Raw genomic sequence first — 23,822 nt, 5'->3', positions numbered from 1 at the left:
TCAGAAGTAGAGCAGACTGATCCTGCCAGTGTCCTTGGAACCGGACCAGGCAGGCTGGAACAGGTGAAGCACCCACCACACAGCTTTCTGGAACATTCTCCTCGCTGAGCTCCAGTGCATGGTTGCTGTGACCACCCTGTGAGTGTGGAAGTAGCTTTATGAGGAGGGCTAGTGGAAGAGAGAGTGGATAGCAGCTCACGTGTCCGGGGCCCGGAGCCTCGGAGGGCCGAGGCCACGCAGAGCTCCCCGGGCTGTGTGTCAGGCGCTGTCACAGACCGTTCCTCCCGTGTTCCCCAAATGTACCCTGACCCCAGCTCCCTGCTGCCTCAGCTTTCTGTAATGGGAACAGACGGGATACTCAGTCAGCTTCGTGAGCATTCCCCCATGGGTCCAGCCACCTGATCCTTGACCCCATAGACAGACACCCCACGACTCCCTCCACACACCAGGATCAGTCAGCCCCCTCTGGAAGCCCACTGCCACCCCACCTTTTGGGGCAGGGGCCGCAAGAGGAAATGGCAAGGGGGTTGTGGGCCCCAGCCTCTTGCCAAGATTAAGAATGTTTTTGGTTTTTGTCTTTATGTTGACCACTGAGGAATGGCTGGGAGTGATAGGGTTTTAGCACACCTGCCCAAACCCTACACACTGTTTCCCTTTGGAGAGTCGTTCTTTGTATGCTTGTAATCACCTTCTCTCTTTAATTTGCTTTTAATTAAATTACATTTATTCTGTAATTGTTAATCCTGGAGCACACTGCTCTGCTCTCTGAAGGGTTTGTCTTCATGAGACTTGTAGGCGGGGGTTGTATCTGCGGATGACGCAACGAGATCATTCATTGTGTCTCTTCACTAACGTCTTGCTCTGGTGTGGCATGTCTGTGACAGTGCGTGAACCAGGGTCAGTGCACGGTTGACTGCTGTTGATGGTTTACGTTGGGGCTCATGCTGTGTATCACACGTGTTGTGTGTGTATCTGTATGAACAATGAAGTGTGCATTCCCGACACGGTGGGGTCTCCATCGTTGAGATCCACGTTTTGTAGGACAGTGAGATTGCCCAGCGTCCCAGCACCACCTTTTTAATCCGCTGTGTGGAGCTCTCTCTCTTGTTCAAAAGAAAGAGCCATGATGAGAGTGGGCGGGTAAAGCTTGCACAGCGCTTTGGGTTTTCAAAGTACTTCTCGATGTTAAAGAGTTCACTCAACTTTCTCTGCGTCTGGAGGAAAACTTTGAAGCCGAAGGTGGGAAATAAAGTCTATTTTGATGCTGCTTAGTGTGGCGTTTCAGAAATGCAGAGGCGGGGTGTCTGGGTGGCTCAATGGGGTAAAGCCTCTGCCTTCACTCAGGTCATGATCCCAGGGTCTTGGGATCGAGCCCCGCATCGGGCTCTCTGCTCGGCAAGGAGCCTCCTTCCCCCCACCCCCGCCTGCCTCTCTGCCTGCTTGTGATCTCTGTCTGTCAAATAAGTAATAAAATCTTTAAAATAAATAAATAAACGCAGCGGCTCCTCTCATACGGAGTCTAGGTCTGTGTGCTGAGTGGGAATTCTTAGAGCTGCGTACGATGGTGTCCTATGAAATCGTATTTCGGGACTGAGTCCTGACAGGTTACCAAGTCAGACTGAAACTGATGAGGCAGACACTTGACTTGGACGAACCCTCTTACCCGTCCTCCATCTCCACACTCCTCCGGAAGTGAAGGCGGATCGTCACTGGTCTCTCGTCCTTCTCTGCCTTCTCTCCGGAACCGCGCGGTTCACATTTCTGGTTCCCAGTCCAAATCCAAAAGCTCTTCTCCAGCACATAACCATACGTGATGGCTCAGAACTGATTGTTCAGCGTGCTTCAAACGTCTTATTTTGTTTTGTGGGACAAAATTAGTTCACCTCTCGGAGTTCACCTCTTCTGCTCAGGTCACGTTTCCATTTTATGCCAGAGCTCTTGGGCATTTATCATTTGACGTCTATTTTCCTCCCTCTGAGCAAGCTGGTTGTTAATTTTACTGCTTTTCACAGGCTCTTCATTTTAATGAAGTTTGGCATTTCCAGTCTTTTCCTAGAAGAAATCCTTATAGACATGGAAGTGTTCCATTTGGGGTTCCATTGCTATCGTTAGAACACCCCTAACCCGGGGCGCCTGGGTGGCTCACTGGGTAAAGCTTCTGCTTTCAGCTCAGGTCATGATCTCAGGGTCTTGGGATCGAGCCCCACATCGGGCTCTCTGCTCAGCGGGGAGCCTGCTTTCCCTCTCTCTCTGCCCACTTGTGATCTCTCTCTCTCTCTGTGTCAAATAAATAAATAAAATCTTTAAAAAAGAACGTTTAAAAAAAAAGAACACCCCTGAGCCTGTCTCACACAAGAACGGCTGCGGTGACAGACCAGGTCACACACAGCCCTCCCAGACTCCCGTGGAGGCGGCGTGTCAGTGGCTCGTGCACCAGAACGGCCCTGGATTTCCCGTTTACCTAATAAATCACCGGGAAGCTTCAGAATGTGTTCCGTATGCTTGTGGGGCTTTGTAATTTAAAATGCAGAGCCAGGGGCACCTGAGTAGCTCAGTCAGCGAAGCGTCTGCCTTTGGCTCAGGTCATGATCTCAGGGTCCTGAGATCAAGTCCCGTGTCCAGCTCCCTGCTCGGTGAGGGGTGTGTGTCTCCTTTTGCCCCTCCCCCTGCTGATGTGCCCCTGAGCTGGCTCTCTTTCAAGTAAATACACAGTCTGTTAACACAGTGCGGCGTTGAAGGTGCGGGCCGTTGTGTTGAGGACTGTTGTACAGCGAAGGCGGGGACACCACGTTCTTTGTCAGCTAGAGCTGTCCAGCGCCCCGTGTCCCAATAACCGGACAGTGAAAGGAGAGACGCCGGCGGTGCGGCTCCTCCTCAGGCTGTTGGAGAATCAAGAACGAGGCAAGACCAGCAGAGCCGAGGGAGATGTCTGGGGAAACACGTGCAGAGCCGTAATGCCCGGGCGGAGTCCTCCACATGTGTGCTGTTAGTGCGGGCCAGGGGGCCCGTGCGGTCCCTGTAGGTGCTCTCTGCTGGACGTCTGCACGGCTGGGCCTCACGGCAGGGTGGCCCCGTCCCAGGAGCCCTGCCCTGTCCCGAGAGGACGCCCGTCCGCCCAGCACACGGCAGAGTTGTGCTGCTGAAGGAAGGGGCACACCCCTGCACAGAGAAGCTAAGTGTCTCCGCTCGTCTGAGTCTGTTCTCTCGGCCCAGCACAAGGCCTGCTTCATTTCTGATTCCTCTCTGCCTCTGTGCTTAGCAGTGTGGGCTCGCTGCATGGCAAAGGACCCTCGGAAATGAATTTTATAGGAGTATTTTCGCTTAATGTTTCCTAAATGATTAATGAGAATACTTCCACCAGCCTGGAGTTAGGTCGTGACTATACTTGGGAATCTTCTAGAAAAGCAGATGCACTGGGAATGATGTGTCCTTTCAGATACTGACTAGCCCTACATTTCAAGGCACGCTGTCCCGCAGGAGAGAGGCTCGGGCTAGTGGGAAAGGCGCACACGTTTCCGCACTCGCAGCACTCAGCCTTGAGGGTTTCACGGAGCCCCAGCATCAGACGCCGGAGGTGGGGTCTGGCCGGACTAAGGCAATCAGGTAAAGGTGCTTTGATCTGCTTTTCCTTAAAAGTCCAAACACCCAGATTCCTGTCAGCGGGAGCCACGTTGAGTGTCACCTGCGGCCACCCCGCCCAGGGCTCTCTGCCGGCAGCGTGGTGCCCACGAGCAGGGTCAGAGAGGTCCGCAGACTGCCCAGAGGGAGGCTGACGCGAGGGAGCGGTACCGCCAGCCCGAGCGGACGGCAGTGCCCTCCCTGCCCCAGAACCCCAGGCGCATCCTGTCTGCACGGGAGAAGCGGGGGACAGAGGCCTCGTGGCAGCGGGGGATCCGGGAGTCCGCGGAGTTGTTCCCTCTCACCGTTACATCAGGGCAAGGGAGCACGAGTTAGTAGTTCTAAAATAACATGCTACGTTTTTTCTTAACATAAAAGAATTTTTGCTTCACTAGTATTAGTTTTGTGATTTTATTTATGTCCCCACATTCAAGGAAGACGTGGGTGAATTTTGTCTCCCCCCCGCCCCCGCCGCCCCCAGGAAAGCCGCTGTGAGAGCTGCTGTACAGATGCAGGACCGAAGGGAGCCGAGAAACCCCACGTCGGGGGCAGGAGTGTGGGTCACCTCTGCCGGGGCCGGCTCTGCGCACAGGGGCCAAAGTGCGGACGTGCCCCACGGGGCTCACATGCACTCACGGCTTCTGTACTCTCCCCTCCCCTCACCCCGGTTCACCTCTGAACACCTTGTATTTGTTGTAGAAAGAGCAGCCAATAGTGGGGAAGCAGCATGTAGCTAAGGAGGGAGACTTGCACCATGCAATGTGTGATGGATATTGTGATGCTGACGGCCAGTCGGGGCTGGGCGTGTGCAGGCCGTCCAGGCAGGTGCAGATGGTGGCTGGGTGGCCCTGGGGCTGGGACGCTTTAAACTCACGTCAGGGAGGTCGTGGGAGCCCAGGGAGCAGGGCTTTTTCAGTGTTCCTGTGCGCTCAGGGCCCCCGGGGCCTGGGCGGAGGCAGGGTCTCACACGATAGGTCCCCGCAGGGCCCCAGTCAGCAGCTGGGGGAAGGACCGTGCTGAGAAGTGGGGTTCCGTGTAGTTCCCCATATTCCAAGGGGTTCCTCTTAGCTTTGAGTTCACCTCGGGTGTCTGATTGCTTTCTGAAATCTGTTGATATCTTCCTCTATCTGCCTGCATATCTTTATGCAATTAATTAAAATAATTTTAATTTTAATTTACTTTTCATCTTCTTCAGCTAAAAGTAAATATTTCATTTGAAGCTGTGAACTTTGCAGCTTCTCATACCATACAGAAAATTTTTTTATACAGAAACATTTTTATAACATTCATCAAACTACAGACCGCTTTTCTATTGTTTAACCATGAGCAGACGGCTTGCTTCACCAGTGGTGCTCCACAAGCTCATGTACAAAGTAGTCAGTACTTAGCAGGTATTTTCCATAGAATTCAGTCTATACCTAGTTAGGCACTTGGGTCAGCTCACAAAGGTCTCTTTAACCATTAAATGTATCTTGAACAGAGGACTAATATCACTCCTTCAATTATAACTGGCTACCATATTTAGTATTTCTTTTTAAGATTTTATTTATTTTTGTATTTGATCGAGATCACAAGTAGGCAGTGAGGCAGGCAGAGAGAGGGGAGGAGAAGCAGGCTCTCCACCGAGAAGAGAGCCCGATGCGGGGCTCAATCCCAGGACCCTGAGATCATGACCCAGGTCGAAGGCAGAGGCCCAACCCACTGAGGAACCCAGGTGCCCCCATATTTAGCATTTCTAAGAAAAAATACATTTTAATTCCAATTTGAGATCCCCAAAACACAGTCTTTTTTTTTTCTTCTTAAGGAATGGGTCCAAATTTTATCTTTTTTCATGTGGCCGTCTACATACCCCAGTGGTGCTTACTGAAAACTACATTTTCCTTTTCAATAATTTGGGGATACTGTCTTTTTGTACACTAAATTCTGAGTGCAGTTGAGTTTGTCTTTTTATAATTAATAATATTTATGTTTAAGGTTGCTTCAGATTTACAGAAACATTGAACAGATAGTACAGAAACTTCCATATACCCTCTCTTCTGTGCAGTTTTCATTAATATATTATTGTTAACATCTTGCATTTGTGTAGGACATTTGTTACAATAGATTGGTACATTGTTACTAAATTCGTGTTAGAACTCACTCCTGGTGGTGTACATTCTTTGAGTCTGAACAAATGGATGAAGACTCGTATCTGTCATTATGGTATCCCACAGAATATTTTCACTGCCCTTTTAACATCCTCTGTCTTCCCTCCTGCCTATCCCCAGGAAACCACCGATCTTTTGACTGGCTTCATAGAGTTGCCCCTTGCAGATTGTCGTCTTGCTGGAATCCTGTAATATGCAGCCTTTTCAGGCTGGCGTCTTCTACGTAGCCAGGTGCATTTAGGATGCCTCCGGGCTTTTTTGTGGTTTGGTAGCAAATTTCATTTTAGTCCTGAAAAGTATTGTCTGGACGTACCAGTTTATTCACTCACCTGTCAGAAGACATCTTGGTTGCTTCTGGTTTGGGGCAATGACGAATAAAGTCACTTTCTTGTGCCCGGTTTTGTGTGGACACACATTCTGAAGTTATGTGGGTAAATACATGGGACTATACGGTACGCCTGTGTTTGGTGTTGTAACCGCCAGCCCGGCTTCCAGAGCAGTTGTACCATTTGCATTTCCACCAGCGATGAATGAGAGTTCCTGTTGCTCCACATCTTCACCAGCATTTGGTGTTACAGCTTTCTGGATTTTAACCATTCTCATGGATGTCTAGTGATACTGTTACATTGTTTTAATTTGCAGTTTATAGCTCCCTAATGACATGTCTATGATGGGGCGCATTTTTCTTGCTTTTTTTTCATCTGTATACCTTTGTCAAGGTATCTGTTCAGATCTGTTGTCCATTTACTGAGTTGTTTTCTTACTGTTGATTTTTAAGAGTTTTTTGTGTATTTGGATACAAGCCCCTTACCAGATGTGTGTTTTGCTGATATTTTCTCCAGTCTTTGGCTTGTCTTCTTAATCTCTTGACATTGTCTTTCACGGGGCAGTTTTTAATTTTAAGGAGTCTAGTGGTTTTTTTTTTTTTTTCTTTTATGGATCTTGTTTTTGGTTTTGTATCTAAAAATTTATCACCAGACCCAGGTCACTTAGATTTTCTCTTGTGTTCTGTTCTAGACATTTCACGGTTTTGCATTTTACATTTAAGTCTGTTACCCATATTGACTTGAGCTTTGTGAAGGATGGAGGGTCTGCGTTGAGATGATTTCCCCCCACATAAGTGTCTAGTCATCCCAGCATCGTTTGCTGAAGGGACTGCCCTTTCTCCATTGACTTAGCTTTACCCCTGTGTCAGAGATCAGTTGACTGCATTTATGAAGCCTGTTTCTGGGCTTTCCGTTCCGTTCCTTGGACATGTTCTGTTCTTCTGCTAGTGTCACAGTCTTTGTTCCACTACTGTCACAGTAAGTTGTAAAGCTGGGCGGTGTCTGTTCTCTGGCTTTGCTCATCTCTTCAGTGTCGTGGTGAAAATGTATGATCTTCTCCCTCCCTACGTACAGCTGCGAATCAGGACGTCCACGTCCACAGAATCACAGGGGGCTTTGGCTGCGATCGCTTTGGTTCTGCAGATGAAGCTGTGAGATGGACACCTCGGCACTGTGGAGTCTTTCTGTCTGTTCTGGGAGCACCTTTCCCATTATTCACATCTTCTCCGCTTTCTCTCACCAGAGCCTTATGATTTGCCTCATAAAGACTTTGTGCATGTATTGCCAGATTTATATCTTACTATTTTATTTATGTTGGAGTTAACATAAACAGTACTGTTTTGGGGTTTTTGTTTTTGTTTTTTTTGAAGTATTTTTTTCTCTCTTTTTTTTTTTTTAAGATTTTATTTATTTATTTGAGAGAGAACGCACCAGCAGGGAGGAAAAGCAGAGGAAGAGGGAAAAACAGGCTCCCCGCTGGGTAGGGAGCCTGACACGTGGCTGGATCCCAGGACCCCGAGATCATGACCTTCAGTGGCTGAGCCACCCAGGCGCCCCAATGTTCTTGTGTTTTTAATTTCAAATCAGTTATTCATTGCTGGTGTAAGTCAACCCAGTTGACTTACAGATTAACCTTGTATCTGTTCCTTTACTGCTTATTTCTTGAGGAAGATTGTTTTTGTTTTTTGTCAGTTCTTTGGGATTTTCCGTGTAGATGATTTTATAATCTGCAAAAACAGTTTTATTTCTTCTTTCTAACCTATACACCTTCCCCCCCCCTTTTTTTTTCTTATTGCATTAATTGGGACTTCTAGTATTATGTGCAATAGGAGAGGTAAAAAAGACATCCTTTCCGTGTTCAGGATCTTAGGGGGAAAACATTTAGTTTCTCATCGCTAAGGCTATTGTTAGCTATAGTTTTCTGTAGATGTCCCTTATCAAGCGGAGGAAGTTCTCTGTTCCTTTGCTAAGAGTTTTTATCACAACATACTTGGTCAGATGTGGTTTTCGCATCTGTTGGTACACCATGTGCCTTTTCTTGTTTAGCCTCTTTGATGTGATGGGTTACATTGATTTTTGAGTGTTGGACCGGGCTTTTGTAGCTGGAATAAATCCCACTTAGTCATGGTATATAATTCTTTTTATGCACTTTTGGGTTTGATTTGCTAATTTTTTGTTGGATTCCATTTAATTGCATTTGATCTGCTGATTGTTGACGATATCTGTATCTGCATTCCTGAGCCGTACTGGTCTATAGTTTTCTTTTCCTGTGATGTCATTGTCTAGTTTGGGTATTAACGTTCTGCTAGCCTCATAGAATAGATGAGGCAGTGTCCACTCTGCATCTATTTCCTGGAACAGAGTGGAGAGAATTGGTATCATTTCTTCCCTAAATGGCTGGTGAAGTTCACCAGTGAAACCATCTGGGCCTGGTGCTTTCTGTTTTGAAAGGTTATTATTTCTTGGTTTAATTTTTAAGTAGATAATTGGCCTATTCAGATTATCTCTTCCTTTTTGTGTGATTTTTATTAAATTGTATCTTTGAGGGAATTAGTCCATTTCATCTAGGTTACAAAATTTGTGGTCATGGAGTTCCTCATAGTATTCCTTTATTATCTTTTTAATGTCCATGTAATCAGTAGTGATGACCTCTCTTATATTTCTGATATCAGTAATTCATGTCCTCTCTTTCATTTCTTTGTTAGCCTGGCTAGAGCTTTATCAATTTTATTAATTTTGTCAAAAAACCAACTTTGAGTTTTATTGGTTTTCTCTGTTGATTTCCTGTTTTCAATGTCATTGATTTCTGCTTTAATTTTTATTTTCTTTTTCTTCTATATTGCCTGCCTCTCTCTAGTATTCTAAGGTGGAACATGCTGATTTTGAGATTTTCTTCCTTTTCAAATATATTCATCTAATTCTGTAAAATGCCCTCCTAGCCTGCTTTTGCAACATCTCACAAATTTTGATAAGTTGTACTTTGACTCTCATTTAGCTCCAAATGATTTTGCATGTCCTTTTAACCGCAGACATGTCCTCGGGTGCGTGGGCACTCGCAGTGTGCACAGCTCGTGCTTCTGCCACCTCGTCTTGTGTTCAGCTCATTTACAAACCGGTTCGGGAACGTGCAGTCGAAGGTTGTGTCTGTGCTTATCCTACAGAACTTACAGAGTTCTAGAGGTATTCTCTGTCTGCAGGTGAATTCTGACCCACGCGGGAATGATTATCACCTGCTCTTGACTTGATACGAAGGGTTGGAAATGACACCACGAATGCGTGTCCTGCCAGGGTCGCACAGTCCTGTAGTGAGCGATGCTCACGGTCAAGACGCTTCTTTCCAGGAAGCAGAGACAGCTCATTCCAGAATGGAAATTCAGTCATTCATCCTCTTCAGACATAGGAATTATGTAGTGCTCTAGTGTTCTAAAAAACCAAGTCGTGGGGGGGGGGGATTTAAAAATTAAAATTCAGTAACTGTCATCTTTCTTTTCTCTAGACTTAAAATCACCACAGAACCTACATTTTGTGGAGTTCCTTATTTGTGACTTCCCTGTAGGTCTTCCTTCTGTCTTTGTTAAACACCACAGAGCATCCCAGCATGTCAGGGGAAGGAGCAGCTCGGTTGGGAAGCCATCTTGGTATGGCTCAAGGTGGACTCTCCCTGGCAATTAGTGAGTGGTCCGGTGGGCGGGCAGAAGACGGAGAGGCTGAGTCGCTTGCAGGTGTCCTATAGCTTGTTTGCTGACCATCTCCAAACCGTACTTTGCATCCAGACATTTCCCTCCAGTCTGCATGGAAGAGCCTCTTCTGACTCTGCAGTGTCGCCCCATGTTGTCCTCTTCACATCCATTATCTCCTGTGTGACCAGCTCAGGCTGTTTGGTTATTGTGATGGTTTTTATGTACTTCATGTATATACCGTATGTCAGATTCCAATCCTGGGAGAAGAGACATGACATCAATAAAGACATCCCCTCATCCCCGGAGACGGAGCCACAACCAGACACCGTCTCAGTTCACTTTGGGGGCAGCCCGTCTTCGGAGAGCTGCCCTGTCCCCCCGCAGCTCGCTCGCCGACGGTCCCTGGGGGCCGGGCCTGGGGGCGGAGTTTTCAAGTGCAGCTCCCTTGCCTGCTGTCGGGGTACCTGTGACAGAGCCTTTGCCCAGAGCCACGCACACGCACACGCACACACACATCACCGAATCAGGCTAAGCTCCAGCCTCGACCTGGGCCCGAGACTCACCTTCGCTCCCTTTCCTTCCCTCATCCTTACGTGCTTGCGGAGCATCCTTTTGGGGTCTCCTTCTAGGGACTCCAGCCCAAGTCAGCAGCCTCCCGCTTGAGCTTGTCATACCAAAAACACATTTCAAAAATCCTTGAGTGTTTTGTGGTTTCTTTTGCTGGAGGAGGAGGCAGTCCCTAGTTAAATAAAGCACAGCGAAGGCAATGGTAGGGACCTCCGCCTTTCTCCTCCGGTAGTTGTCTAGAACATGCGTCTACACGGCCTCACCGAGAACTCCAGCAGCTATTTTGTCACGGGCATCGTTGGATATTTTACCAAGAAATGTGGGGATTGTGTCGGCCCGTCCGCGGGACATTGGCTGTTCCCTCCTTGAAGTGTGTGAGGTATGGAAGCGGAAGGACAGCGGACTGACTCAACTCTGACTTTGATTCCAGGCTCCATGGTCCCCTTCTCCATGCGGATCCTGCACGCGGAGCTTCAGCAGTACTTGGGGAATCCGCAGGAGGCCCTGGACAGACTCCACAGAGTGAAGGCCGTCTGCAGCAAGGTAGTGGTGGCTCCGTGCTCACCTGCTCTGTCCCCCTCCCGTCCCCACGGAGAGAGCGCACCGTGTCACTTCGTGCCCAGCCCGCCCCGGTGACCGCCATTACCGCTGCCCCAGAGAGGGGGACCCAGTGCATCCTGACCCGTACTCTTTGTTCTCACTGAAATTGCTTTAGGGGGCAGTGAATGTTTTTTGGCAACACTTGGGGCCCGAGATCCTGTTCCTTAGTTGTTGCTGTTGTGGAGGGACGACGAACATACAATGTCGCGTCTATCTCGGAGGTACCTACGCGCAGTGACTCAGTGGCTGTGGACGTGAGGGAGTCTTCGCCATGGAAGGTTGTGACGGTGATGCTGGCTGTTGTCCCCGTGCTGTCCGTTAGCTTCCTGTGTCTTAGTTACTCTCCACCTGAGGGTTTGCCCCTCTTTGTCCGCATCACCTGTCCAGTCTTCCCCTCCCTCTGGCAACTGTCAGTTTGTTCTCTGCGTCTGAGTCTGCTTCTGTTTTGTTCGTTTTGTTTTTTAGATTTCACATGTAGGTGAAGGCATAGTGTTTCTTTGACTTATTTCACTCGGATGACCGTGTGTAGAGCCACCCGTGTCGCAGATGGCAAGCTTTCCCTCTCTTGACGGCTGAGTCGTACTCCGTCCTGTGTCCGCGCCGCACCGTTTTTACGCACTCGTCCGCTGACCGACGTTCAGGTGGCTGCCGCGTGTGGACTGTTATTACACACAGCCGTGTAATGAACATAGAGGGGCACACGTCTTTTTGAATTCACGGTTTCATTTTCCTCAGACTAAGTGCCCAGAAGCAAGCTTGCTGGATCGTACGCTAACTCTGTTTTTAATTTTTCGAAGAACCTCCATGTTGTTTTCCAGAGTGGCCGCACCAGCTCGCGTTCCCTCCGGCGATGCACAGGTGCCGCTTTCTTCACACCCTCCGACACTTGTTTCTTCTTGTCTTTGGTACCAGCGCTCTGAGAGGTGTGAGGCAACACCGCGTTGTGGTGTTGCTGTGCATTTCCATGACGGTGAGGGATGCGGCGCCTCTTTCCATGTGCCCGTTGGCCGTCCCGACGTCTTTAGAAAACTGGTCTGTTCAGGCCCTCTACCTGGTTGAGTTTTTTTACATTGACTTTTCTGACCTCTTTATATATTTTGGATATCAGAGATGTCATTTGCAAATATCTTCTCCTGTTCAGTAGGCTGCCTGTTCATGTTGTTGCTGATTTCCTTCGCTGTGCAAAAGCATTTTAGTTTGATATAGTCCCATTTGTTTATTTTGGGGGTTTTTTTGTTGTTCTTGCCTGAGGAGACAGATCCAAAAAAATATCACTAGTGCCAGCGTCAGAGAGCTTCCTGTCTTTGTTTTATTCTAGAAGTTTTATGGTTCCAGGTGTTACATGTAAGTCTTTATCCATTTTGAATTCATTTCTCTGTCTGGTATAAGAAAGTAGTCTGGTTTCATTCTTCCGCATGTGGCTGTCCGGTTTTCCTGACCTTGATCGAAAAGACTGTCTCTTCCCTGTTGCATGTGCTTGTGTCCTTTGTCGTAGATAAAGTAACCATAGAAGGATGGCTTGCATTCTCAGCTCTGTCCGACCGCATTGCTCTGTGTGTCTGTTCTTGTGCCAGTACCAGACTGTTGGGGTTATTAAGCTTCTAGTGTAAGAAACCAGGGACTGTGATTCCTTCAGCTTTGTTCTCTTTCTCAAGACTGCTTTGGCTGGGGGTCTTTTATGTTTCCGTACGAATTGTAAGTCACTTATTCTAGCTCTATGAGAAATGCCACCGGTGTTTGGGTAGGAATTGCGTCGGATCCGTTGGGAATTTCAACAACACTCTTCTGGGCCTCAGCACAGAACGTCTCTCCATTTATTTGCATCATCTTCAGTTTCTCTCATCGCTGTCTTCCAGTTTTCTGAGTACAGGGCTTTCACCTTCTTAGCTAAATTTATTCGTGGGTATTTTATTCTCTTTTATGTAGTTGTAAATGGGATCATTTTTTAAATTTCTCTTTCTGATAATTTGTTATTCTTGCATACAAATGCAGCAGATTTCCACATACTGATTTTGTATCCTGTAAGTTTAATGACTTCATTTATTGGGTCTAATAGTTTCTGGGTGATGCTTCAGGGTTTTCTGTGTGCGGTATCGTGTCATCCGTGAATAGTGACAGTTTTACTTTGTTCCGATTTAGAGGCCTGTTACTTCTTGTGTGAGTGCTGCAGCGGGGACTTTCTATAGTAGGTTGAGTAAAAGTGGCTAGAGTGGGCACCCTTGACTTCCTCCTCGTCTTAGAGGGAACGCTCTCAGTACTTGACCGCTGAGCACATTAGCTCTGCGCTTGTCGCACGTGGCCGTCCTCCTGTTGAGGTCACTCCTTCTGTATCCGCTTCGTTGAGAGTTTTTATCGTAAACAGACGTTGTGTCAGATGCTTCTTCTGCATCTGTGGGGATATCATGGGTTTTTTCGTCCTCCTTCGTTCATGTGGTGTGTCACGTTGACTGACTCGGGGTATTGAACCGTCCTTGCACCCCCGGACTGCGTCCCACTTGCTCACAGTGTGTGACCCTCTCACTGTATAGTTGAATTCCGTTTGCTCATACTTTGTTGGGGACTTTGGCATCTGTGTTCATCAGGGATGTTGGCCTGAGATTTTCTTTTTTGTTTTCTCCTTCCCTAGTGTCTTTGTCTGATTTGGGTATCAGGGTAATTCTGGCCTCGTAGAATGAGCTTAGAAGTGTTCCTTCCTCTTCAGTTTTATGGAACCGTTTGAGAAAGATATGTGCTAACTCTTTTTAAAATGTTTGGTGGGATACACCTGTGAAGCTGTCTGATCCTAGACTTCGGTGTGTTGGGAGTTTCTTGATGACTGATTCAGTTTCATTACTAGTAATTGGTCTGTTCGGATCTGCTGGTCCTTGCCTGTGCTGTCTTGGAGGAGTGTATGTTTCTAGGAGTTTATCCATTTCATGTAGCTTGTCCAGTCTGCTGGCATGTAATTCTTCTTTAGTATTACTGGTAGATCAGAAGCTGGGACATGCTCTCCTGTGTAAACATCACGCGCCCTTGGGTGTGGCGGACCGTCCACGCGTCCTGCAGATGCTGCAGGCCCCTGCCTTGTGCCTCACAGGGGCACTGGCACAGTCTTTAACAAGATCATGGTTTAAAACGTTCTGGAATCAAACAAATTATATTGTATAATGACAGTTGTCATTCATAATACTGGCTCCAAAGGCTGGTAGGTTGAGAAGTGCTTTCTGAACTGTTCTTGGTTGGGAAGTAACAATTATGTAGAAGGCACCAAGCAGCATCGACAGAAGATCAGATCATTCCCTCTAGTGAGATTAGGAGGAGATGCGGGATTTTGAGTGTCTGCATCGCCAGATAAGCACCGTCTGTGAGCTTCCTCTTTCCTGCTGGGCGGCCACTGGCTCCCCTGCAGGTGTCGTCCCCCCGCCCCCTCCTCCCGCTGGCCCCATGCAGAGTGAGGCTGGTTCCAACAGGAGAGGCCCCCAGGCACTCTGGAGCCCGAAGAGGTTTGTCTTTTTCCTTTCTCTTTTTTTGGAAGACTGTACTTTTTTCTTTTTTTTAAGTTGGTTTATGTACCGTGTGTCGTATTACCCTTTGCAGAGGCAGGAGAGTTCACTGATGCGTCAGCTGCTTCCAACACTGCTGCATGACGTATGATGTCACTCACGTGTGGGACTTAAGAGAGGTTTGCGCTGACCCAGCTGTGCATCGGGACAGTTCTCACTGGGCCCGTTCACCCGGCAGGTCTGTCTGGGTACCTGCTGTGCACGGCAGGGGGCGGGGGGTGGAGACAGCACACCTGTGTCCTCTGCGAGCATCCCGGGCAAGTGCTTGTCTCACCCCACCGTGTTCTGTTCAGGCCTCTCGTCAGTACGTCCTGGTCATGCAGAATGACGTGGCAGGAGGTCTGTGTTCATGCCAGAGCTCATTTACGCAAGACGGACAAAATCTGAAAATAGGAAAAGCCAGCACAGCACCCTTGGGACAGCGCGGACGTGGTGGGTTCAGGTAGTTCTGTGGCTGGATCACTTGTGCGCAGGTCTGCTCTGGGCACGGTCCGTGGTCCTTGGCCTTCCCCTCGAAGACGAGAGGTCAGAGATCAGGCCCCCGGACTCGGAGGTCCCATCCAGCACTAGCAGGCTGGTTTTCCGAGTCCATCACAGCCAGTGGAAACCCAAGGAAAGATTTAAACCAGATGCTGCTGGCCAGCACGGCTCCCTGCGTTCTCTGTGCTCTTTCCCGGGTCTTTGAGCCTCCCCCGTCCCCGGCTGTGCCAGAGGTCAAACACCTGTGGTGACCATGCTGGTCATGGGGTCGCCATCAACAGGCGAGCTGCGCTCACACCGGAACAGATGCTGTGCCGCGTGTCACTCCCCCGTCACCTCCATTACTGCTCCCAGTGGCTCTTGAGATCATGGCGTCCCCGTTGTGCAGCTGTGGGGATGGAGCCTCACGGGACTGAGTCACCAGGCTGGGACAGTGAACTGGCAGAGGAGCCTGGACTGAAACAGGTCGCCTGGTTCCAGAAACCTGGTCCCTGCTCGTCCGTGGAGTCAGACTGCAGCCCCCCGCTCCCCGCAAGTGCATGGTGTTCCTGCCGCCTTGGGGGTGGGGCCCTCCCGAACTCGCCCTCGTGTGGCCACTCCCGCTGCCGGCGCTCTGCCGGAGGTTGGTTCCCGTGGGTCTAGGGAACGGAGGGCTCTTCGCTGGTGAGGAGGCAAAACCACGACATAGCGTCTCCTCAGGTGACATTCTCCACCTGCCCCTCCCTCGGTTTTCCTTCCCACGCCTGCACCCCTGTCCCAGCCTCCTGCCTGCCCCGGGCCGGTGGTGGTGAGGTCTGGGGCACGGGCTCAGCACAGCCCTGGCGCACATGGCTTGGCCCGGCAGTGTCCGGCTGTGGGTGTGGAGCCGGGCCACCCCCTCGGGTCTTCAGCACAGATGGGGACAGGCGGGAGCTCAGTGCCGGGACTGCGTGTGGCGGCCTTGGACCGATCAGGAGCCTTGACACTGGTCTGAGATGCTTTCCTCAAGGACGGTCTGCAACCCGAGTCCTCGTTTCTGGGAAGAAAGCGGAGTTACTCAGTTCATGTTCCCCGAAGAGCTCTCTGTCTTGTGTTTCCGGTGTTCGAGTGGTGTCTGTTGCTGGTCTTCAGGGTCATTGTTGCAGGCCGGGGCTCTCAAGGGAGATGCTTGGGGCGGGGTGAACGTGGACACCCAGGTGGTGCAGGGCTGCCACCCCTCGGGAAGGAGGCAGCTGGGGCGCCTCAGGCTGCTGGAGCGCGCTGCTGTCCGTGCCGGCAGTCGCTCTGAGCCGTGCCGTCAGGTCGTTGCCCCGAGCGCAGGTTCGGCCCCAGCGTGGAGCTCCCGCACGGGAAAAGACCACCTCCTTCTGCAGCAGCCGCAGGGAGCAGCTGGGGCGGATGAAGAACCGCCACCACCCGCGGCCGCAGCCCAGGGGGCCGGCGTTCTCTCTGCAGGTCGAGGCTCCATCACCCACCTTCTTGGGAGACAGCCCAGATGGGGGTCTCCCCTTGATTCCACTCTGTGCCACCTTAACCACAGAAGGCAGCCACCGGACGTGGGGTGTCCCAGGACCAGCCAGGCCTGGGGTATCAAGGCTTGATGTGGTTTCCAGATGGTTATCTTGGCCGTTACAGCTGTGACGTGGGAAATGTTTCGTGACCCGAGACTAGCTGTGGAAGCCAGCCGCAGGGCGGTGGGCCGGTCAGGACAGTGGGCCGCAGGGCGTGGGCCGGTCTCGGAGCTGAGTCTGGACCACTGCAGGGAAGCGCAGCTGCTTGTTAGGAACACGGGCCGTTGTGTTTTCTTTCCCAGTCTCACGTTGTGTTAGCATCTATTCGTTTTACAGCTAGTTGTTCTTTGTTGCCAGAAACTACACGGGCCTGCAGGGCAACGGGAGGCGAAGGCAAGCCAGTGGCGCGGCCGGTGGCAGGAGGTGGCCCAGGGATGGTCTGGCTCCTGGTAAGCAGGGCAGCGTGTGGCTCTCGGTGGCCACCAGCCGTGGCGCAGAGGAGGCCAGGCTTTCCCCAACGTGGAAGACTCCCCAGAGGCTGGCCATGGACTCCGCATATCCTACCGGGGAGCCCAAGATTAGGTCGTGGCCGTGGGTCCTGCCGCAGCCCAGCTTCAGCAGCACGTCACTCAGGGTCTCTGCCGTAAGGTCGGAAGTGTTTGGCTAAGCGTGACTGCACCAGTGAAGGGTGACATGTACCTCGATTTAAACGAGTCTGCCATGCTCCCAGGGCATGGAAAGTGGGGACCGCGATCGGAGCAGCCAGTGCCTCCTTCCTGCGGGCCCGTCCTCTGGCTGCCCTGCAGGCTACTCTGCCGCCAGCCCCAAGACACCTTCCCAGGCCGGTTGGGAAACAGCAGGAAGAACACGTGTCTGGCCCTGCTGGCCGGAGTAGATCCAGCCCATCAATGATGCCAGAGCAGCCTGAGGCTGGGCCGTCGCCGATACGGACCCACGGCTGTGGTTTTGAGTTCAGCTCCGTCCCTCCCACACCCCAGGTGAGCCTGGCAGCGGGTACCGTGTCAGAGAAGTGCTGGTTTAGAGACTCCCCCCCACAGCGGAAGGAGCTGGGGGGGAAGACACGTGTCTGCGTGCTCTGGAAAACTCTAGAAAGAACGCACTCAGCAGTGTCGATGCGGGTTATCTCTACTGATGAGTGCTAGTAAGGCAGAGAAGAGCTATTTCTAGGAAGGGTTAGTATCTTCTAAGAGTGGAGCCGAGAACGGCCATTGTCAGCCCCACTGGCCAGCTTTTCAGGAGTGCTCGAGGAGGCTGGCCATCAGCACGCCAGCAACGTCTGGCCACTGCCAGGCCTCGCCTGACCCGGACGGTTCCACTGCCCCCCTTTCCTGCTGCTCCAGCAGAGAGCAAATTGATTGTGGCTTAATCAGATAAGGTGGGAGTGATTGGCGGGTGGGGAGAGGTCATTGGAGAGATTGGAGACGGCTCCTGCTTCCTGGCTCGAGGCGCGTCTCTGCCCTTTGCCATAGATCCTCAGGCTCCCATTGTGTGTCCCCGGAGAGCACTAGCAGGAGGTGACAGGAGCGTCCTCGTTGTTGGGGATCAGGCTGGGAGAGGCTCAGGCTCCTGGCCCGTGCATGTTCAGAGTGTAGCTCACAGGAGCCCCCAGGTGTCCCTGTTATTGGGGTTTTGCAAGATTTGTCTTAACTCGTGGTGGAAATTTACACCCTTAGGCACGTCAGGTTGCATCCTTGCAAGTCTTAGGACGTGGGCTTGGGAATGTGGGCCGCGCCCTCAGCAGCTGCGACCTAGCATGAAATCTGATGCCCCAGAAGTGAACCACGAGGCACAGAACTTAGGGACCGGTACAGCCCGACTGGGGCCTGCTAGCCTAGCAGGGAGGGGAGTGGGCCTCGGTGGAATGAGAAGGTCTGGAATTCTGCATTTCACACTTGTGTATCTTCATGTTGCGTAGTCTCTCCTTCTGTGACCTGCATGAAAAGCGGAGAACGTTCTTTCAGGGTGTGAACCCCCGGAGGACAGTGTCTGTCCACAGCAGTGGTTGGGAGGGGCTAGAGTCAGGCAGGCGGGGAAGCTTTCCGGGGGCAACTCAGGCTCTTCCTGGCAGAGTGACTGATGCTTGAGAGCCCCGAGCTCCTCATCTGTAGATGTGGGGGGTCACCAGCTGCCTCAGGGCTGTGTGCAGTTTAGATCGGGATGTAGACCAGCGACTTGGCGTGGTGCCTGGTCCATGAAGTGTTTAATATTCCTTGAGTGGCTTGAAGCAGCTCCAAGAAACCTCTTTTCACTTTGGAAAGCCTCTTCCAGAAGTTCCCCTAGGAGACTGTGGTGAGGATAGGTAGGTTTCGGGACTTTCTAGAGAAATCCAAGCCCCTGTAGGGAAGACCTGCTCTCATTTTGGTCTTGACTCAAGTAGGTTGTTAATCTTTGGGTCCTTGAATTAGGACCAGCCACCAGTTGTCTGTACACTGGATGCTTCATGCATAAAACCTATTACCCAAAACTCCCCCCGTCCCCTGCAGCCCGTGGCAGCCCACCAAAGGGAGAGGCATGAGGCTCCTTCCCCAAGCTTTCCCTCAAACTGGTCCCCAGACCATCGGTCCCCAGAATGTTATCTGAAGCTCATTAAAAGTCCAGGGTTTGGGCTCACACCACAGGCATACAAATCAGAACCTGAAGTTTAAAATACCAGATGCCAAGGTCACGTGTGCTCCAGGGTCCATGAACTTAGAGGATTTCTGGAGGAGTGTGAATGGGGTGCGGCTATGGACTGGGCTGTTGCGTCCTGCCTTGCTCGCTGTGGGGGGAGACCCAGGAGTACTTGTCAGTGTCTGACCTGGACATGGGCCTCCATCATTTTGTCAAGGACAGAAGGGATGGGGACAGGAAATGGGACCTTACCACGGTTGTAGACTAGACAGCTGGGGCTTTGGGTTGGTGGTGTTTGTGTCACTCCCCTTCGCAGAACTGACGTTCCAGAGTTGAGCACGTGAGGCCTGTGTGAAGTCTGCATGTTGGCATCAGAGGGGCAGGGCTCCCACTTCCTTTGCTGGGACATTTCTCTTCTGTTGCCGCCCTGCAGTCGCCCGCCCTTCCCCCTGCCAGCTCTGCCCCCATCTCCCTCCGCAGTCACTGCTCCAGCCCCCGGACTCCTGGCGTCCTGTGACTCAGCTCTGGCTGCAGATACGGTGGCCCCGGAGGTAGGTCCTCGGCCACCCGCAGAGAGACCAGGGCGCGAGGCCACCCCGTGACCCTGCTGTCACGGTGTCTGCGGCATGCCTCTGGTTAGACAGCCGCTCCTCCCCCGCGTCCCACCCCGTGACCAGGAGGATGCCACGCCACCTGTTTCTTCAGCCGTTCTTGCGCCTTCTTCCCGTCCAGCCTCCATTCCAGCCGAGGCGCAAGGACTTCCTTTCCTGGTCAGATTGGCTGAAATATGTCATCTCTCCCTGTTTAGAGCCTACTAGGTACCCTCCGTGGTTCCACCTTTGAGCCCAGCGTGGCCCGAGTGAGCGAGGGGCTCCTGCAGGTGCCGACAGGCCCCGCTCACCCTCCCTGCCGTGTCCGCGGGGCCCAGGCGTGAGAACGCCCAGAGCCCGTGGCTCACTGAGGGAGACGTTAACTGGCAAGGGATCCCATGCACGAAAGGATTTTTCCCGAAAGCCCGTGCCCTGAGGCAGTAAGGACCGCTCTGACCCAGCGTCTCTTCAGTTAGCACTTTCTTTCTCTCCCCAGAGAAGCCTTTACTCTCCATGCTCTGCTTCCCTCGTCCTGCTACTCAAAACACACGTTCTCTACCCAGATTCCAGGGGCGACAGCCTTTTTTCCTTTCCAAGAAAAGCCTAAACACAAAAGAAGAAACCCAAAGTTAGGACCCAATCCGTGGACACCGTGGAAAGTGACAGTTGCTCTGAGAGTATTTGATACATTTAAAAAGGCCACACCCGGGGTGGCTCAGTGGGTTAAAGCCTCTGCCTTCGGCTCAGGTCATGATCCCAGGGTCCTGGGATGGAGCCCAGCATCAGGCTCTCTGCTCAGCGGGGAGCCTGCTTCCTCCTCTCTCTCTGCCTGCCTCTCTGCCTGCTTGTGATCTCTGTCTGTCAAATAAATAAATAAAATCTTAAAAAAAATAAAAAAATAAAATAAAAAGGCCACACCCGCCACGGGGCCTGGAGGAACGAGAGGGGTATTTTCACAGAAGTGAATAATCTTCCTCATGGGTAACATGCTTGACGCCTTTCTTACAAAGAGAAAACACCTGCCCGATGTCTGATGTCTCCGACAGCTTTACGAGCGCCATAAACCCCGTCTCCACCGCCCGCCAGAGAGGCTTCCCCTCCGCTGGGCCTCCCTGGAGGGCGAATGGAGGTATTTAAAGTGTGTCTGTGTGAAGCAGCCCTTGACAAGTCGGTCTTCATACAGGGAAATCTGCTCCTCCTAGAATGTGTTGTGACGAAGTCTAGAAGCGATTTCATTTTTTATGATTTTGTTGTTCTGACTTGGAATTACTGCAGATCCTGACAAATCTGGAGCGAGGCTTCGCTGAAGACGGGACCATGAGCAGCATCACACCAGAGAACAGGCAAGGTCAGCAGGCAGACTTCTCACTAAATAATTACCGAGAGCTGTCCGAAGATTCGGCCCCAGAGGTTTTCTTGTGCCTCATCCCTTTCCACCCATTACTCAGTGATGCATGAGCTCATTGGCTCGGTCCTGATTCGGGAAGCCAGGCACCGGGTCTGGCACTGTTGGTACATGAAGAGCAAACACAGGCGTGAGGGCTGCCCACACACAGACCCACCTATACCCAGTAATCCAGAAACCAGTGTGGCTTCCATGCTGGGTAAGTGCTGGGAAGGAGGGGAGCTCAGGCCTTCCTGGAAGGGGCGTTCCTGGGAGGGTCTGCCTGCCAGAGCCACAGCCTTGGCAGGGGGAGTGTGAGGCCCTTTGGGCCTGCTGAGGAGAGGAAGAGAGCCTTGCACACAGCCGAGGAGGCCAGGCTGACGAACTCAGTCTTGACACTGGGCACCGCGCTGCTGGGAGCCAGCTGCGTTTTGAGATCATGCCATTTCTTGAGAACAGTAAGGATGGACTAATTATGCTTCAAAACCCAACTCAAATGGTGCCTCCCAAGAAGCCCTTCACCTACCACTCCTTCCTCAGGGCCTCTCCTCCCCTTCCCCCCAGCATCAGTGCCACTCTGTCTCACCTCCAGGGGCCCGACTCGGAGCGGGCTGTGCTGACCGCTGGCCGGCGTGCATTATTCTGGCATGCCGTGGGCTTCCTCTGAAGCAGCTCCGGGAGGACTTGTGGGCCAAGAGCAGGCGAGATGGCCTGGGGAGGAGATCGGTCGGGGTGGAGGGCCGAGCTGGTGCCCCCGGGGGTGTGCTGACCCTGGCTGTGCCCAGGAGCACGGGAGAAGGGAAGAGCAGCGTGGGCAAGAGGTGTTTGCCTTTGGGCCCAGCCACCCTGGGCTACATTTCTGCTTTAAATACAGCATCCTCTGAGAAATCCCAGACGACAGCCAGGTGTGTAGGGGACTGTGTGTGTGTGTGTGTGTGCACACGTACACACCCTTCCCAGCAGGGTAGCTGCAGGTGGGTGAGCAAGGAGGGAGGTCGCTCACCCTCCGACATCTCATTCTCGGGCATTGTCTGAACGTGGTCACTTTTCCCCACGGAGGGCCTGTTGCAGGGGAATCAGCAGGTAGGTACTAGATTCCAGAAAGCAGTTCCAGGATAACTAAGGGTCATCATGAACAGACTGCAGGGTAAATAGGGGGAGAATTGGCGCTTGAAAGAAGTCTGGAGATAAACCACGGTTCACTGAGACAGCCCATGTTTTATGTTCATTAACAAATGATACTGTTCAGAATTTTTCCTTCCACAAAAATGATGTTGTAAGCAGCTAATGTATTTCTAATTGCTGGAAGGCGAAGTGAGTTAAGTTCTTAATTCTGGCAGTTAGGTTTATGTGTTCTTAAGCAGTCCAAGAGTAAGCATAATTTCTAGAAGGTTGTCACCCCACAGTGGGCCAGCGGGACAGTCAGATTCAGGGTAGGGCAGGCTCGCCAAAGTCGAGTCGTGCAAGTATGCCCCTGCCCTCAGCTGAACCGGCCGGCTGCGCCAGTGTGCCCCTGCCACCTGCCTCCCCACCCCCTCCCTCCTCCAAGTCCTGCCCAACCCACCCACCCTCACCCTCCTCCCCGTCCTGGTCCTACCATGTTCCACTGCCTTCCCCACTCCCACCATGCTTCCCATGTCCCCCCATCCCCACCTTCCTCCTGAGCCGGCTGTGCCCTCCTGTTCCCATTCCCACCTTCCTCCTGGGCCATGTGTGTGACCACAGGCCACCATTGGGCAGACACCAGTATGGAGCCGGCTTCGGTTCTGCGTCATTGTCGACCTCCTCCCTCCCATGCGAGAGTGCTCCTGACCTTTTAAGCAGTACGTCTGTGCCCTTCCCACACCGATGCTCAGTCTGAAGGTGGGATGAGAGTAGAGTTTTCATCTGAAAGGGTCTGCAGTGGGGCCTGGAGAAGGCAGAGCTCAGTGTGCAGACGCACTGGTGGGCCGTCCTCTGCCAGCCCCACAGTGGGAGCTCTTGCCGCCAGGCGGCGCCCCCAGAGGTCACCCGGAGAGGTGTCCAGCGTCTGGGCAGCGACTGCAACCGCGGGCAGACCCGTGTGTTCATGGTCCATGAGCGTGGCTCTGGTTGGGCTGTGTGGTCTCTCTGCCCTGAAGCTGACCCACTACCCTCCCGTTCTCCTTGCTGTGGCACTCCTGCACCTGTTCCCCTTCCCGAGCCAAGGGCGCTGGCCCGACGCCCCGTGCTCAGCTGGGGACGTGCCTCTGACCTGCGCGCACCCCTCCCCCCCCCCTCTCTTGCAGCCTCCATTCAGCTGTGGGGGTCGCGCCTGGGCCGGGTGATGTGCTCCATGGCCAACTGCCTGCTGCTGATGAAGGTACGTCGGTTCTGGAAGAGGGTGTCACAGAAGCCGTGCGGGGCGCCGGGACCCTGTGAGGAGGGGCCCCGCGGGGAGCGAGAGGTGCTGCCCGAGCAGAGAGCTCGGTGACACTGTGACTCTGACGTTAGTTCGCGGTGAGGGAGGCGCCAGCAGACACCGGGTTCACAGTGTCAAGTCTGATGGTTCAAACGTGGGTCTCGATGATTTAACTAAAATCATCGTTCTTCCTCCCTCCCTCCAACCCACCCCCCGGCCTCGATGGTTTTCTCTGGATTCCATCCCAGAAAGGTCCCCGGGGAAGAGGGGTGATTTCCCTTTTCCTGACCAGACGTGCCCGTGGATGCCCATGGCATCTGGAGCCGGGCTTGCCCACAACCCCTGTGTCTCGGGGACGCCCCCCCCCCCCCCCCCCCCCCCCCCCCC

At 52.2% G+C, this 23,822-nt stretch overlaps 1 protein-coding gene across 1 annotated transcript in view; it reads left to right on the top strand.

Moving 5' to 3' along the window:
- LOC111154140 (trafficking protein particle complex 12) overlaps positions 1-23,822 on the top strand; it is a 73,630-nt gene that overhangs the window by 34,798 nt on the left and 15,010 nt on the right. Inside the window, exons 6-8 of the mRNA XM_022513554.1 lie at positions 10,769-10,881; positions 20,947-21,019; positions 23,323-23,396. Of these exons, the coding sequence (XP_022369262.1) occupies positions 10,769-10,881; positions 20,947-21,019; positions 23,323-23,396 (260 nt within the window). The remainder of the gene's footprint in view (positions 1-10,768; positions 10,882-20,946; positions 21,020-23,322; positions 23,397-23,822) is intronic.

This window comes from Enhydra lutris, unplaced genomic scaffold (genome assembly GCF_002288905.1).
Source record: "Enhydra lutris kenyoni isolate GAN:26980312 unplaced genomic scaffold, ASM228890v2 scaffoldscaffold35, whole genome shotgun sequence".
Classification (NCBI taxonomy): domain Eukaryota; kingdom Metazoa; phylum Chordata; class Mammalia; order Carnivora; family Mustelidae; genus Enhydra; species Enhydra lutris.
Note: the sequence above shows the minus strand (reverse complement) of the source record. Positions and strands in the feature narration are given on the sequence as shown.